The sequence below is a fragment of the Eleginops maclovinus genome, chromosome 3 (assembly GCF_036324505.1).
Source record: "Eleginops maclovinus isolate JMC-PN-2008 ecotype Puerto Natales chromosome 3, JC_Emac_rtc_rv5, whole genome shotgun sequence".
Classification (NCBI taxonomy): Eukaryota; Metazoa; Chordata; class Actinopteri; order Perciformes; family Eleginopidae; genus Eleginops; species Eleginops maclovinus.
Window position 1 is genome coordinate 3,612,601 of NC_086351.1, and position 13,602 is coordinate 3,626,202.

Sequence of the window (13,602 nt, forward strand, 5' to 3'; positions counted from 1 at the left end):
TTGTTTTCCATTCAATGTTAAAGAAACTACATTGTTGTAGTGCAGTGATTTTTTAAATGAAGTCAGTATTTATCAAACAGAATGGGACTTTGATTGACAGTAACATAAGATAACACCTGTTTTTGCCTGTCCATTTACAATGAATGAGGCTTTTATTGAATGTGGTTTTTAGTTTTTCCTACCAAAGGACTTTTATTTGAATGTCAGGTATTGCAGGTCTGACATTAGAAAAAGGTCTTCATATGCAAAGTTGAATGCCACCAATGCTAAAGTTTTGGTACGGTTATCAGAGTCTGTCTGTGTTGTTCAACTTCGGGGGAGATATAAGCAAGTTCACTTTGCAAAACTGAGCCCCATTATTTTCAGAATTGTAGAGTTAAGGTTAGTTTAATTTTCCCTTTCAAATTGATCTTGACGCTTCACTGCACTTCTTTAAATACCAAGTGTTACCTTACCTCCTGTCTCTATCCACACTTCCACACATCCTGTTGACAGTATCATGTATGTGACTGCACCCTCCTACTATACTGAGCATTGACTTCCAACACATTTTGCTTGTGACATCTTAACAAAGCAGTCTACTTCTAGTCACCCCTTCTTCCGTATTGTGGCCTTAGTATGGACATGAGTTGTGCGAGTTTGAATTTATTTGGCCTTCTTGGATTGAAAAGCATTTGTGCCTGCAACTGAAATATTGAATTGAGTTTTAATGTTCACATTTGGTCAAATCATTTGGCTGACAAGTGGGTGTTTCTATAGCACTATATTTAGTCTTTAGGGGTATGGTACTACTGTTTTTCCATATATTTCATTATATTTCATAAGAATGACATCTCCCACTTGCTCTAAACCCATTTTGAAAATGGTTGTATTACAGAAGGTTAGGGGCACAATCAAGTATGTGGTGTCTTTGAACTTGTGTAGTTGAATATCACAAGTTATGCACACATATGCTGTGTACAATAAATCATATCGAAGAGATTTAGTAAATGCAATGTTATTGTTTTTCCTATTTTTTCTAAAATCCAGACTTTGACTATTGAGCAAACAGTTATTGTTACTGAAATCTAAATATTTCAAAAGTGTACCGTTAGATACTTGGCCAAGGGATGTCTATACCTGATTTAAAGCTTTCAGACAATTCACAACACATATTGTGGACAATTTTAGATATCATTGATCTTGTTTTGGGCACAGATGGGTAAATATGAAGGATTGCAGAGTACTTAACCAGAGAAGGCAATAACAAGAGACAAATCCTTTGCCTTTTAACCGTTAAGTGACCCGTCTGCTCTGATTTATCTTGGGACTCTTTACTTAATTTGTGAACAACATATTGATCCTCTCTTTTGCAGGTGGTTTTAATCGGATCACCGCCAGATGACGCTGTGCTCTCTAACCCACTGGTTCAGATGCATGATTGACAGCTGCTCTTATCCCGCCCACTCCGCCTTACTGTCCAATCAGCGCTTACGTTGCTTTGTTGTCGTACGTGCGCTGACAGCGGAACTGGTCAACGAGAGGAGAGTCTGTCTGCCATAAACCAACACAACAAGGTACATTTTAAGACACACAGCCTTATTTGAACTTTTTCACGAATGCATTTACGTGTGTATTCTATTTTCCTGTTATTACCCTGGATAAATAGTGTGATTTAAACCTCTATAAGTGATTAAAAGGAACTGAGGCCTAACGTCAACGGATAAGTGAAGCCTGGCTGTAGGTTAGCAGTTAGCAGCGGAGCTAGCATGACACACTGAGCTCGATGTAGCTAACACGCATATTAAAGATACATCTTACTTTATAAATATATTCCTACCAGAGACGAACTATATGTTTTGCACATTGAGCACTTCATATGTCATTTGCATTAATGTCTGTTGACATGCAAGATGAGTTAGCGGTGCAGCTAACGTTAGCGTGTAAATAGGGACAATCAGGGAGTTCAGATATATCACTTCAGAATCAATATACCTTTATTCGTCCCACAGAGGGGAAGTGTACATTTTTACAGCAAGTAAAAAGCCAAAGATAGCTTATTATTAATTAAGAAGCTTGACTAAAACAGCAGAATCAAGTTTATTGCCTGGTACGTTTGCTCATAATAGGAATTTGCTTTGGGTTTTGGTGGCTCAAACATAAACAATCTAAGGAAACAAGTAATAATTTCAAGTTGAAAATAGAAATGACACAATTAAGCTTTACAAAATACACATCCAAGACAATTAACAATTGTGAGATAGCAGCCAATTGATTTGATTAAAGGTGGAAGTGTATATTGCAGTTATTTACAGATTTATTGCACAAGTTGAATTGTTTAGCTAAGAGACATCCACCTCATTTCTTTATCTCCACATCAAAACGACTTGATGATTTGAACAATTAAAAATGCAAGACAGTTATTGAAATAGTAAAGAGTGTCTATCGGGTAATCTATTTGTCTAATAACTCAAGTCTCTGTCTATTCTTATTTGAGACTGTTTTGTCACAAACAGAACTTCTCAAAATGTAAATTGGAGGATTTATGCCAAATATAGCAGTTACTTCTTTACACCTGCTAAATAATGGCAATACCCAAAATAATGTGTAACCGCACACGTCACCAAATAAATACCACTACATCAGTCCAGTACAAGTATAAAATAACAATTCATTTCAATTAATAGCCTGAATCACGCTCAAATTAACATTGACATGACTGGTTGCTTAATATCTAATTTTTCAAAAAGTCTTTCATCGCAGCTGGAAGAGAATTCCAATGTTTGGCGACCATAATAATGTGATAGTCTTCAAAGTGGCGTTACAAAAACACTGATAAGGATGTTTGTGTTCGGTTTATGTTTCAGAACATGTGTTTATCTGTTGAGTTTTTGTTGTATTCTTTAGTTCCAGCCACATTTGCATTTTTACATTTTCAGAGCCTTTGATCGAAACCTTCAGTCAGTCAACAATATGTATCCTATTATTGAATATCCATAACGTTAGTGCTGAAACGATAAGTGGGTTCATTTTGACAGTGACTTAGACACAACATTTTTCAGGCACTTTACTTTGCTCCCATATATTTCTAACTTTTTAATCCTAAAAGGAACAGTGCTTTCACTTTATTGCTAATCTTAATACCAGTGCTTTCATCCAGGAACCCTTTGATATACAATTTCACTATTTGGTTTTACTTTATACTCCTTGAAGGTTCCACAGTATCATATACATGATATTCTGTATCAGCATCATTGAAACCCTTCATTGAAGCTATTTAGAGTTTACCTCGTATATTATGAAATATTAAAACTCAGGATGTGATGTTTTTTACGTCTGCATCAAAACAACTACCGGACGTATCCTATATGTGTTGTGCATAATGTTCATTAGACTTTTAGCAGTGTTTTTAGGCCGTAGAGCATGAGTTTGTTATGATTGATCTACAGCAGAGTTTCAGACAGTCTGTTTTTGTTAACAGGTATTGGATTTATGGAGATCATTTAAGTTAAAATGGAGGTTCGGTTGATACCCAGTTCACTTGCTCGTCATAAAAAGCTCCAATATCTGTCAGCAAATCTGTTGAGACACTGCTAAATTCAGCATTGAAATAATTCACCAAGTTGCGCTTCATTTCATTAAAATCTCAATTCTCGAGTGGTTTGCAGTTATCTTCAGACCCATTTAAGATCCGTTTTGGTATAAGAGGATAATGGAAGGGATTGATGAACCACTTCTTATTAGAGCTGAGCGTCTGCAGCAGTGAGTGCTGCTTTAGTGAGTTTTTACTGGACAACAGGGGAAGCTTACTGCTACTAAATACGAGTTTATATTACTTTACCTCTAGTGGCTGTGAACCTTTTCATATTTTATGAACAGTATCAAAAATACAGCTAAACCTTATAGGGAAACAAATGCTGAATGTTGAACGTGCAAAATAGAAGAGAAGGTACACGAGAAGCCTTTTCATACAATTTGTTTTTGTTGATATTACGTTGTCGTGGTAAACAATTAAACATGGTTGACAATAATTGGCTAACTGAATTGTGGAAGTGGTACAGCTACAACAATGCTGTCATTATGTAAGGACGTTACCGCATGACAAGTCATTTATCACAATGAGCAGGTATGCATGCCCGTTTCGCTGTGGCACTCTTTGAGTTATTCTTACTTATTTGCAGTATTATTCTTGTAGTGTTACCATTATTCCTCCTATTTTAGTTGGACCGCTGCTGTGGTACTGTTTATCTTGAAAGCTGCGTCCTGCATATTGAGCAGATCCACTTTGTTTTTTTCCAGCAATCTCTCCCATATATTCAGCCAGTGCTTTCCTCCTTTTTAAATTCAATGGAACCCCACAGATGGATCCAATCCAGCCTCATTTGACTTTTAAAAATTCATGAAATCAAAAGCAGTTCTGTTTCAGAAATGGTCTAGGTGAAATTTGTTTGGCTGCAACACACGCCCGCTCATCTGTTCAGCTCCAGCTTGCCGGGGACAATGGTCTTTACACCTCACAAGACGTGCATGTGTGCATCTAAATGTCTCAAATTAAGGATACTACAAAACAGCCTCAGCACCAACTGGGACGAGTAAGAGCCTTAATATATACAGTCTCTGCTAAGAGCCAGTCAGACTAGTCTTTGCTCAGCAGTTGGTATCCAGACTCAGTTGCATACATTTCAGGGGGATGGCCTCAGGTAATAAAACCATTCTGATGCAACTGCAATACTTTTATCATGTATCTGTGAGACTGAACTTCCTCTGTGTCCCAAGATATGTGTGCTGGGATTAAGATATTTTAAAATAGCATCAGGACCGCTCCTCACATTGAAGTATTTGACAGTTTGGATCGCTTTTCAACTGGAAGCAAGGAACACATAGAGAGTAGAAACAGACTGACATCCTCTGTTCGGATTCTGTATCATCATTTTTCACTGTGGACTAGAGAGCCAGAGTCAGACCAAAGAACCAGTGAATGGTCCTTTTTATTTAGTCTTCCGGGATTCGTTTTCTCCTCGAGACATAGGCAGATTCCTGTTACTGCTTAGGTAATTATTCTGGTGATGCCCCCTGCCCAGAGTGCTTTAGCATCGTGTCTCTATTCAGGGAAACGGTTTTGATGAATATCCATGCCCTGCTTTGCAATTGTTGCCTGCATTGTTGCTGCCTAGAGCAGCATCCCCTCCGCTATCTGAGTAGCTCTCCAGGTAATTTGTGGGTCAAGTGCTTCAGTTAAGAGCACTTGACTGTTAGACGAATAAATACAAAAGGAGTTTTGTTCACTCAATTCTATGTCCTTTCAGCTGGCCACAAGTGGCTGGACTGGGTTTTTCGAGAGGCTTAGAAGACCTTGTGTGGAGAGCTAGTGTTCATACATATTGATTTGCCATTCTTAAGTATTCATGAAAGCTTATGACAGGTGTTCTGTGGTAAGCATGGTAGAGCTAAAGTGGTTAGAAACATAATATCCTTGGTTTTTATCCTTACTTTCTACGCACCTCTGCTGCTGTTATGTGTTCTTCTGAAGCACTTTTGTGTAACTTGCTCTTGGGTTACACAAAATGGAAAAGGATACTAATTGCGTTTATTTTGAGCGAAACTGCAATCGCGATATGTTTTGATATATTAGAGGAAATTATCTTAATAAACATCATCCATGAAAAGGGTGTTTTTGTACCAAACCAGGATATTTTATTATTTCTGTTTGATAGTTTGTTGGTGGGATTTCTTTGCAGCGCCACAAAACTTTACCTATGATATTGCACTAGTCCCGATTTCGATACATTTGGATTGTTTGTGCTTCCCAAACCTGCTAACTTCTGTGTCTCTTGTGTCCGCCGGCTTCAGATGGAGGTGGATCAGCTCCTGTCTCTGTCCGGCCCGGCGCTGGCCCAGGCTGTCAGCTCTCTGCTGGAGACCCCCGGCCTCTACGTCTTCTCTGACATCCTGGAGCTGCCTAATGTCAGAGAGGTAATCACGCTCTCTCTCACTACATCTTCCTCACCCGATGTGTCGTCTGAGACCTTTTCAGACCTGGCATGAAATAAAATCCATCTAAATCACAACAAGAAAGTCCATCTCACAGGTGTTACTGTATCGGCAGAATCTAATCAGACTGCATCAAGAGGGGTCAGCGCAGCATCAATTCAAGTATTTCCTCACCACGTTGAACACCATTACTCATCTATGCATATTTGTATCTTTGTGCACTAATGACGTAATCTAGGTCACGACTCACCAATTATCACCTCCATATTTAGTAATCCTTGGCGTGAAGCAGCTTTCAGTTTCAAACGGTACATTATCAACCTATTTGTTCGCAAAACCTGCATAAGAATACGCAGTTTACACTTTAATTTAGAAGCGAAATGATCGGTTACACAACAGTACAGATGTTCTGCATCACTGCTCCATTCTTTGAGAAAAGGATTAAGAAAAAGCCAGACCAGGGGGGAAATTTACTGAGGATTGTTCCCCTATTTAATGCAGTGAACAGTGAAATTACTTTTGTTTTTATTTACTGAAGGACCACACCAAGGTTTAGTGCAGATAAAGTAGTAGACCAGAGGAATGTGTACAGAGGAGTTCAACACAAAGCTCAGCCCAGTTTCCCTCAGAGGTTTTACTGCATCAATGTGTTTTGTTCTGACCTTTAATGCCCTTTAAAGTTATTTGTTCACTTTAGTTATTTAGTCCAAGGAGTTTTAAAGGTAAATACAACCCCCATTAACTTCCCCAACTCACTCTGTCACCGATCTTGAGTTGAGTGTCTTCTTTTCATAAAATATATGTTGCTCAACGGCAAAGAGTTTGCTCAAACTCGACACATTAGCATGCCATTGATATTGAACATATCTGTATGGTAATCTTAGCTAAAGTTAGTGAACACTCCCCTGGTGTTCACTGTAAGAGGTGCAGCAGAGAATATATCAATATTACACAGATTCATTGCAGTCTAAAGTCTTCCAGAATGGATTTCAGTCTGCCAAAAGGGAACACAATGAAAGTGAATCCCCTGTTGAATGCTGAGCAGGGATCTGAAGTGGGATAAGGATCAGTGCAGACGGATGTCAGTGTGAATATAACCCCTCTCAAAATAAGTGTCTTGACTATAAGCATACTTCATGCGGTCCGTCTCTTTCACTCTCTCTCAGCAGGACCTCTCCATGATGTGCAAAGATAAAATGCAGCTGTGTAGTTTCTGTGTGGAGAGTCTCCTCTCATTACCTCATCATTTGTTTCTGTCTCTCCTCATCTTCCCTCTCCGCCGCAGATGGAGAATGGCCCTCATGCACCGATGTACCAGCTCCTCAATCTGTTTGCTTATGGAACCTACTGCGACTACAAAGGTATTGCAGTGGCAGCGCAGTGTAAATAAGTGATAGGGCTTCCCTGCGACTCGTTTTATTATGAGCACTATTTCTTTGCTGGAAGGCAGGTTCCTTAAACAGCCTCACCTGAGACGCCGCAGGCATGTTGGGCACAAAGATCCTGGAGTACATATTTCTGCTCTGGGCAGCTCTTCATCATTAAGCGTTCTGATTGGATGATCGTCCTCTGGTCCCGGCACAATTAGACAATAAGCTCATCTTTTGTGACTTAATTTTCCGTCTGCTTCAACAAGAAGTGGAATTTTAATTATGTCTAATTTTATGCCGAACATCAACCAATAGCCTGAAAAAAGGATGTAGCCTACTTTATTGTTCTCTTCCCTTTGGAGTCGCGCCGACAGGCAGCAAATTTACTTTCATAGCGCAGTGGAGCCTTAGAGGAGCTGTCAGAGCTGCTGGGATGTGGGTCCCGTCACCAGGGGAGCATGGCAGCAGGAGTGAGAGTCGCTGGAGACCCACTTCCTCCCTGACTCCGTTCTCTGGCTGCTTTTAAAGCTCCACACTCACCTCCGTGTCCCAGCATCACATTACACTTCAAAGTAATAAGCAATGCCTCAGTTTGACCCTCTGCAAAGTGACACTTACACACTGCTTCTTTATATTTCCCCTCTCTCTGTATCCTGTTTCTGCTGCTGTAGAGAGAGCAGCCTCTCTCCCTGAGTTGACCCCCGCTCAGAGAAACAAACTCCGCCACCTGTCCATCATCAGCCTGGCGTCCAACCTCAAGGTACAGCTGCTTCCTTTCTCCGCAAGGTGTAGATGAACTGTTGTGGTAAAAATAAACACCGTTTGTGCATCCACAGCGAGTTTTAGTGATGTGTTAACGATCCCGCACATAATCCTTCTTTTTCTTAGGGTTCATGTTGAGGTTTGCTGCAATGTTTTAGCTTCTGGCTGTTTTTATTTCAACTAAATTATAATCACAGAAACAAGAATTTCTCTGTCAATTCTCAGGAAAGTTACCAGCACAGTCACTACAGTTTAGACTCCCCCGTCTCTCCTTGTGCCTGATGAAGTATTTAATGTTCTCTTAAAGCACCTCTGATCACACCTTTCAACCACACTGCACATGTCTGCATGCCCTTTCCTCTCTCTGCTCCTGATTAATAATTGATTCATTATTCTCGACGGCTCTTTTTTTTACTTGTCTCATTTTCTACTCCTCCCTTCCCTCCTGCCCCTGATTTTATCCTTAATATGTCACTGCTTTCCCGTCATGTAGGCCTGAACTCCCTAATTGCCCAGTGGGGGATTGTTCAACTCAAAATGTTCCCTTTGCTCCGGCAGTGACATTTAGATAAATAGGCAATTTTACCGCACATTATTGTCATTTAAAATTAAACCTTTAAAGTGGAATTGAATCATCTGCCAATGTTAAGTCCCTTTATGTCTCCCTCAGTGCCTGCCGTACTCGCTGCTCCTGCAGCAGCTGGAGCTGAAGAACGTGCGCGAGCTGGAGGACCTGCTGATCGACGCCGTGTACTGCGACATCATCCAGGGCAAACTGGACCAGAGGAACCAGCAGGTGGAGGTGGACTGCAGCGTGGGACGTGACCTCGGTCCCAACGAGCTCCCAAACATCGTCAACACGCTGCAGGAGTGGTCAGTGTCTCCTCTGCGTGCACATCAGAGTCCTGCACGGGTCCAGTTTTAAAAACCTGCACCTGAAAAGCTCTGTGCCTGAATACAGTGGTGCAGGACTAGAAATTCCCGGTTCCCTTGTGTCGAAAGCAACGTCTTTTTTAAATTGGTTTTTGGTTAGAAATAATAATTCTAATAATCTTAGAAATAAGATCTTTGGTTAAAACAAGCTGGAGAGGTTTTTACATTTTATTCTACAACATAAAATGGGTCAGTTAATACTAATCTTCCAATCAAGAAAAAGTCTTCACTGGCGTCGTTCAGTGGATTTATATCGATATGTATTTCTCCTGCTACACGACTCTCTGGCGGGTGCAGGACCCTGTGCAGGCGAGCTTTAGATTATTTATTGTGTCTCAATTACTGTTTTTCTGACTCGGCTTCCTTCTCGCTCTCAGGTGCACGGGCTGCGAGGCGGTGCTGTGTGGAATTGAGGAGCAGGTCTCGAGGGCAAACCAATACAGAGAGAGCCAGTTAAAGGTCAAAGTCCAAGTGGAAACAGAGGTTAGTCCCTCATCTCTTCAGCCTGCAGTGATTCACTCTCCCCCCCCACCACATAACGTCCAGTAAATGGGACTCTTTCCTCTTCAGAGTCTCAGTATCTTCGGCTTCCAGCTACTTGTGGTCTTTCAGTTTCCTCCTCACTGCATAGCTTACTTGTACATCTAGTTTGGGGATGAACTCGGGTTTATACATCTTACATTTGATATAAACATGCTGCTGAAAGAGTTGATGCACAAGCCTGCCTATTGAAAGACTTTGTAACCTTTGTGTTTTTCTATCAACGGGGCAGTTTCTGTCTGTTGTGGATTGACAGTTTTATAAATCATATAGTGTAAAGCATCACCCAAATGTGTGTTACTACAAGTTTAGCTTTTTCCTTTGAATTGTTTGATCAATAGACTGAATTTACTCAAAATAAAAACATAATTTTTAGGTAAAAAGCATAAAAAGAAATGCAATTATTTGACTAAGATTAAGAGGAGGACAATATCTTGATGACAGACTTGAATATGTTTAAGTGCCTTTAGTCAGGATTGTGTTTTGAATGCTGTACATGTTATAACAGACCCATCATTTAATGAAAGTAGTGATTGATGCATTTTTCTTGCAAATAATGTAGTATTTATTTGACAGTTGGATGACATAACGCCTTATTCCGGCATAAAAACCTTGAGAAAGAGGAAGGTAAATGAACGTCCCTTGTCTTCTCTTTCCCCTCAGGTCTCAAACCTACAGAAAACGTTAAAGGCCAGCGCCGCCTCTCCGTCGTCAGGCCCCGCCCCCGCCGGAGCCGCCTCGAATCAGGACGCAGATCAGCCTGCAGAGCCACGAGACCCCGCCTCCTCTCAGGAACCACGACAACCCGGCAAAAAAAGTTCCAAAGTGAAGGGGTGAGTGCTGCGTCGTCCCGCTTTTAGTGTGGACCGTTTGGAGTCTGCAGAATAATGAAGCTCTCTGGATGTTATGGCTTTTTAGACGAGAGTTTGCATAGAAATTGCATTCATAAAGCATGGGCAAACATTTCCTAAATTGAACACATAAAGTATGTTTGGCCATGTGGAATAATATCCTGAAATTATGTTTTATTCAGAATTGTTTTTGCGCTGTTAAATCAAGAAGAGGAGTTTCTCTCTCAGCAGGAAATGCTTTTTATTCCCGCAAGTCACAGGATTGAAACAAAAAGGCTGGAGGTTTCTTCCATTAAGTTGATGTTATTGCTGCTTCTGCTCTTGTCCTGTAAAACACTTTGTTACTGTGGCTTTTTGAAAGGCCCTTTTTTTTTTTAAACACAACAAATTAACCTAGTTATAAACGGAGCACTATAAAGACTACTTCAGACACAAAAATAAAGCCATTAGTGGGATGTTTTTGTAGAGAGCCAAGTCAATTCAACACAGCACTGCTTTGTTTCTATGTTTTTTAATAAGCATTAAAAAGCCAGCTGCTGGTGTAAGTGGTTCCTCCGTGTGAGCGTGTGTCTGCATGAATTAACTTTATTATCACAGGAACATCAGTGTTCTGCAGCACTTTCCGAACTCTGCTATCAGGGACTCTCTTCCTGCTCTGCCTCCATCCGGCACAATTACCGATGGCTAATTTCACATCTGTCCTGAATAGTAAAATGTCACTGGATCTACGAATGCCTCGCGTACTTTCCTTCTGAAAGAAACGTTCCCCCTCCAGTGATCAGAAGAGCTGCTCCTCTCGCCTGCTGTTTATGTTGTTGCCACCGAACAGAAAGCAGTGATTATTTTCTGGCTGCTCGTCATATTCTGAGGAGGCACAGAGCCCTGTAATTTTCGTCACTCAGCGCCGCACTTCATTCAAATGAAGATCCACTTAATGTTTGGAAATCCAAATTAATGATAGCTTAACCTCAATCCTCGAATTGAAAAATGAGTTTTGACACCATTTCTTTATGGAGATATTTAAAGGCCGGGACTGATGGTGCCGCGGTTATTAATAGACTTCTTTTTTGATTTGCAGAAATGGAAAATCCCCAGGGACGAATTGAAATGCAAAAGTATTACCAGATACACAGAGTTTGTACAAGGCTGGAAATTCCAGAAACGTTTTTGAAATGTGTTTGTACTCTGTGAAAGTCCTGCAATCAAACAGTTACTGAAGTACAAAAGTACTCTCATCTAAATGTACTTAAAGTAGCGACAGTAAAAGTAGTCATTGTCTGATTGGTCCATTTCAGAATAATATCTCTGATATGTTTTATAATGATTGATCATTAAAGTGTTCTCAGAGCTGGTAAAGGTGCAGCTAGTTTGAATAGCTTTGTATACTGCAGGGTAGCTGCTGGATTTACTGCAGGTGAACTAAAGTCTGATTTAAGGGCTGATTATATTTCACATCATTAATCCTAATCTGCCTAGCAACTAAAAGATTAAATACATGTAGTGGAGTAAAAGTACACTTTTACCTCTGAGTAAATGTACTTCGTTACTCTACACCTCTGCCCTGGAGTATTACAGTACATTGACCTCAAATTTAAACATGTTGAAGGAGTAAAAATCGTTAGTACAATTCATTGTATATAAATGTGTATTTTACTACAACCAAAAGGTGCTGGAAAATCTTAAAAATCCCAAATAAATGCTTGAATTTGTCTCTGGAAAAGGTCTAGGATCGCTGAACACTTGTATGAGTTGTTTGTTGCACGGCGGTTGCATCAGTAATATGTTGGTTTAGTTGTGCGAGTGGAAAGTAATCATGTAAAGTCTAACATTATTTTGATAATCCTGATTTATTTTTCCCTCTCAGCCTGCGTGGCAGTGGGAAGATCTGGTCCAAGTCCAACTGAAGACTGAGCCGTGGAGATGGAGGCACTGATGGACACTCACTGATTCAGGGACACATGTTGACGGACAAACAGATGATCAAAGACACCTTTCACACTCTTCACAATAAAACCAGAAAGCTTCATGGGAACTTTTTTTCCTCTTGTCACCGTGACGGATTTAGAAACACACACCGGCTGATGGAAGATGACGGGTGTGACATCCACTCTGGCTGTTTCTAATAGCCTAATTGGCTAGTGCAAACACACACACACACACACACACACACCGCACACACTTGCTGCAGGAATCAGTTGCCTTTGACCAGAACCTGGATCAGTGTGTGAGCGTATTGATTTAAAAATGTTTAGATTCTATGTTGCGTGTTTTTTTTTCTTTTCTTCTCTCTGTATAAAATCAGAATATAAATTGTTTGGGAAATAAAGCAAAGCCGTGTACTTACCCCGACCGTCTCATTAATGTCACTGTCAGTTCTTTTATTACACGCACTTCAAAGTGCATCTCTGGAGGGTGCACAGCTAAATGCTAACTCGCAGAAGGGGGGCTACCGTTAGGAGGTCAAGCCATTAATTAGGGCACGTCCCTAAAGAGACTAATGTATTATAGAGCTGAGGCTTCCCCTGTGCACAACCAGCATGGATACACACACATCCACACACACACACCAAGCGCATTCATATTTCATGTGCGTATGTTTTGCCCAGAGCTTTTATTTCAATGTCAAAATTGCTTGTTGAAATTGCCTGAAACCCTCGCTGTTCCTCTTCCACCCAGCGAGAGACCGCCGTAATCATTCCCCGCCCTGTCTTTTAATTCTCTCAATTCTCTATCCGCTCTTAATCCTGCGTGACATTAATGGTGGCAATTATCTGACCAGCAGCAACAGTGAGAGGGAAATTAAGATCCTGTCTCATTCAACCCTGCATTTTTCTCCACACACCCCTTCCACCTCTATAAATAGTCTTGTTAATTTCAGTCGGTGTGATTGAGCTTCATTGGATCACAGTTTTTTTTTTTTAGCAGAGCTGCGATTTCTAACAGCTGCTCACCTCGCAGAGTGTTTGTTGGCGAGGAAGTGTGTGTTTGTTATTGGTGTGAGGGATGACTCGGCAGATCTGAGTTCACTCCCAACTCCTGCTTTGGTTTCTTTTGCCCGCCGCGGTTACAGATTACTGCGGCATCTCGCTGGTATGTGTCTAATAACTAGACGGTCGTTAAAACTTCCGAGTGGAACAAAGCCAATCAATTAGTTTGATTGATCAGTGAAAAGCCCA

General features: G+C 40.7%; 1 protein-coding gene across 3 annotated transcripts; it reads left to right on the forward strand.

The window, feature by feature from the left end:
- Positions 1 to 1,463: 1,463 nt before the first annotated feature.
- cops7a (COP9 constitutive photomorphogenic homolog subunit 7A) lies at positions 1,464 to 12,770 on the forward strand. Of its 3 annotated transcripts, none has more exons than XM_063878383.1 (9): positions 1,464 to 1,556; positions 5,830 to 5,952; positions 7,256 to 7,331; positions 8,012 to 8,100; positions 8,773 to 8,975; positions 9,413 to 9,518; positions 10,239 to 10,408; positions 11,505 to 11,560; positions 12,291 to 12,770. In XM_063878383.1, the coding sequence occupies exons 2-8, from the start codon at positions 5,830 to 5,832 to the stop codon at positions 11,530 to 11,532; spliced, it is 795 nt and encodes a 264-aa protein (XP_063734453.1). In that variant the 5' UTR covers positions 1,464 to 1,556; the 3' UTR covers positions 11,533 to 11,560; positions 12,291 to 12,770. The 3 variants fall into 3 exon arrangements, with proteins under 3 accessions (XP_063734453.1, XP_063734454.1, XP_063734455.1); XM_063878384.1 differs by having other exon boundaries at positions 11,505 to 11,541; XM_063878385.1 differs by lacking the exon at positions 11,505 to 11,560 and having other exon boundaries at positions 1,507 to 1,556.
- The last annotated feature ends 832 nt before the right edge of the window (positions 12,771 to 13,602 follow it).

What these genes read in the sequence shown, in the direction of transcription:
- cops7a (XM_063878385.1), top strand. Translation starts at nt 5,830, where the DNA reads ATGGAGGTGGATCAGCTCCTGTCTCTGTCCGGCCCGGCGCTGGCCCAG. An exon ending in AACCTACTGCGACTACAAAG is followed by an intron (nt 7,332 to 8,011) that starts GTATTGCAGTGG and finishes CTGCTGCTGTAG; the next exon opens with AGAGAGCAGCCTCTCTCCCT. An exon ending in GTCAACACGCTGCAGGAGTG is followed by an intron (nt 8,976 to 9,412) that starts GTCAGTGTCTCC and finishes TCTCGCTCTCAG; the next exon opens with GTGCACGGGCTGCGAGGCGG.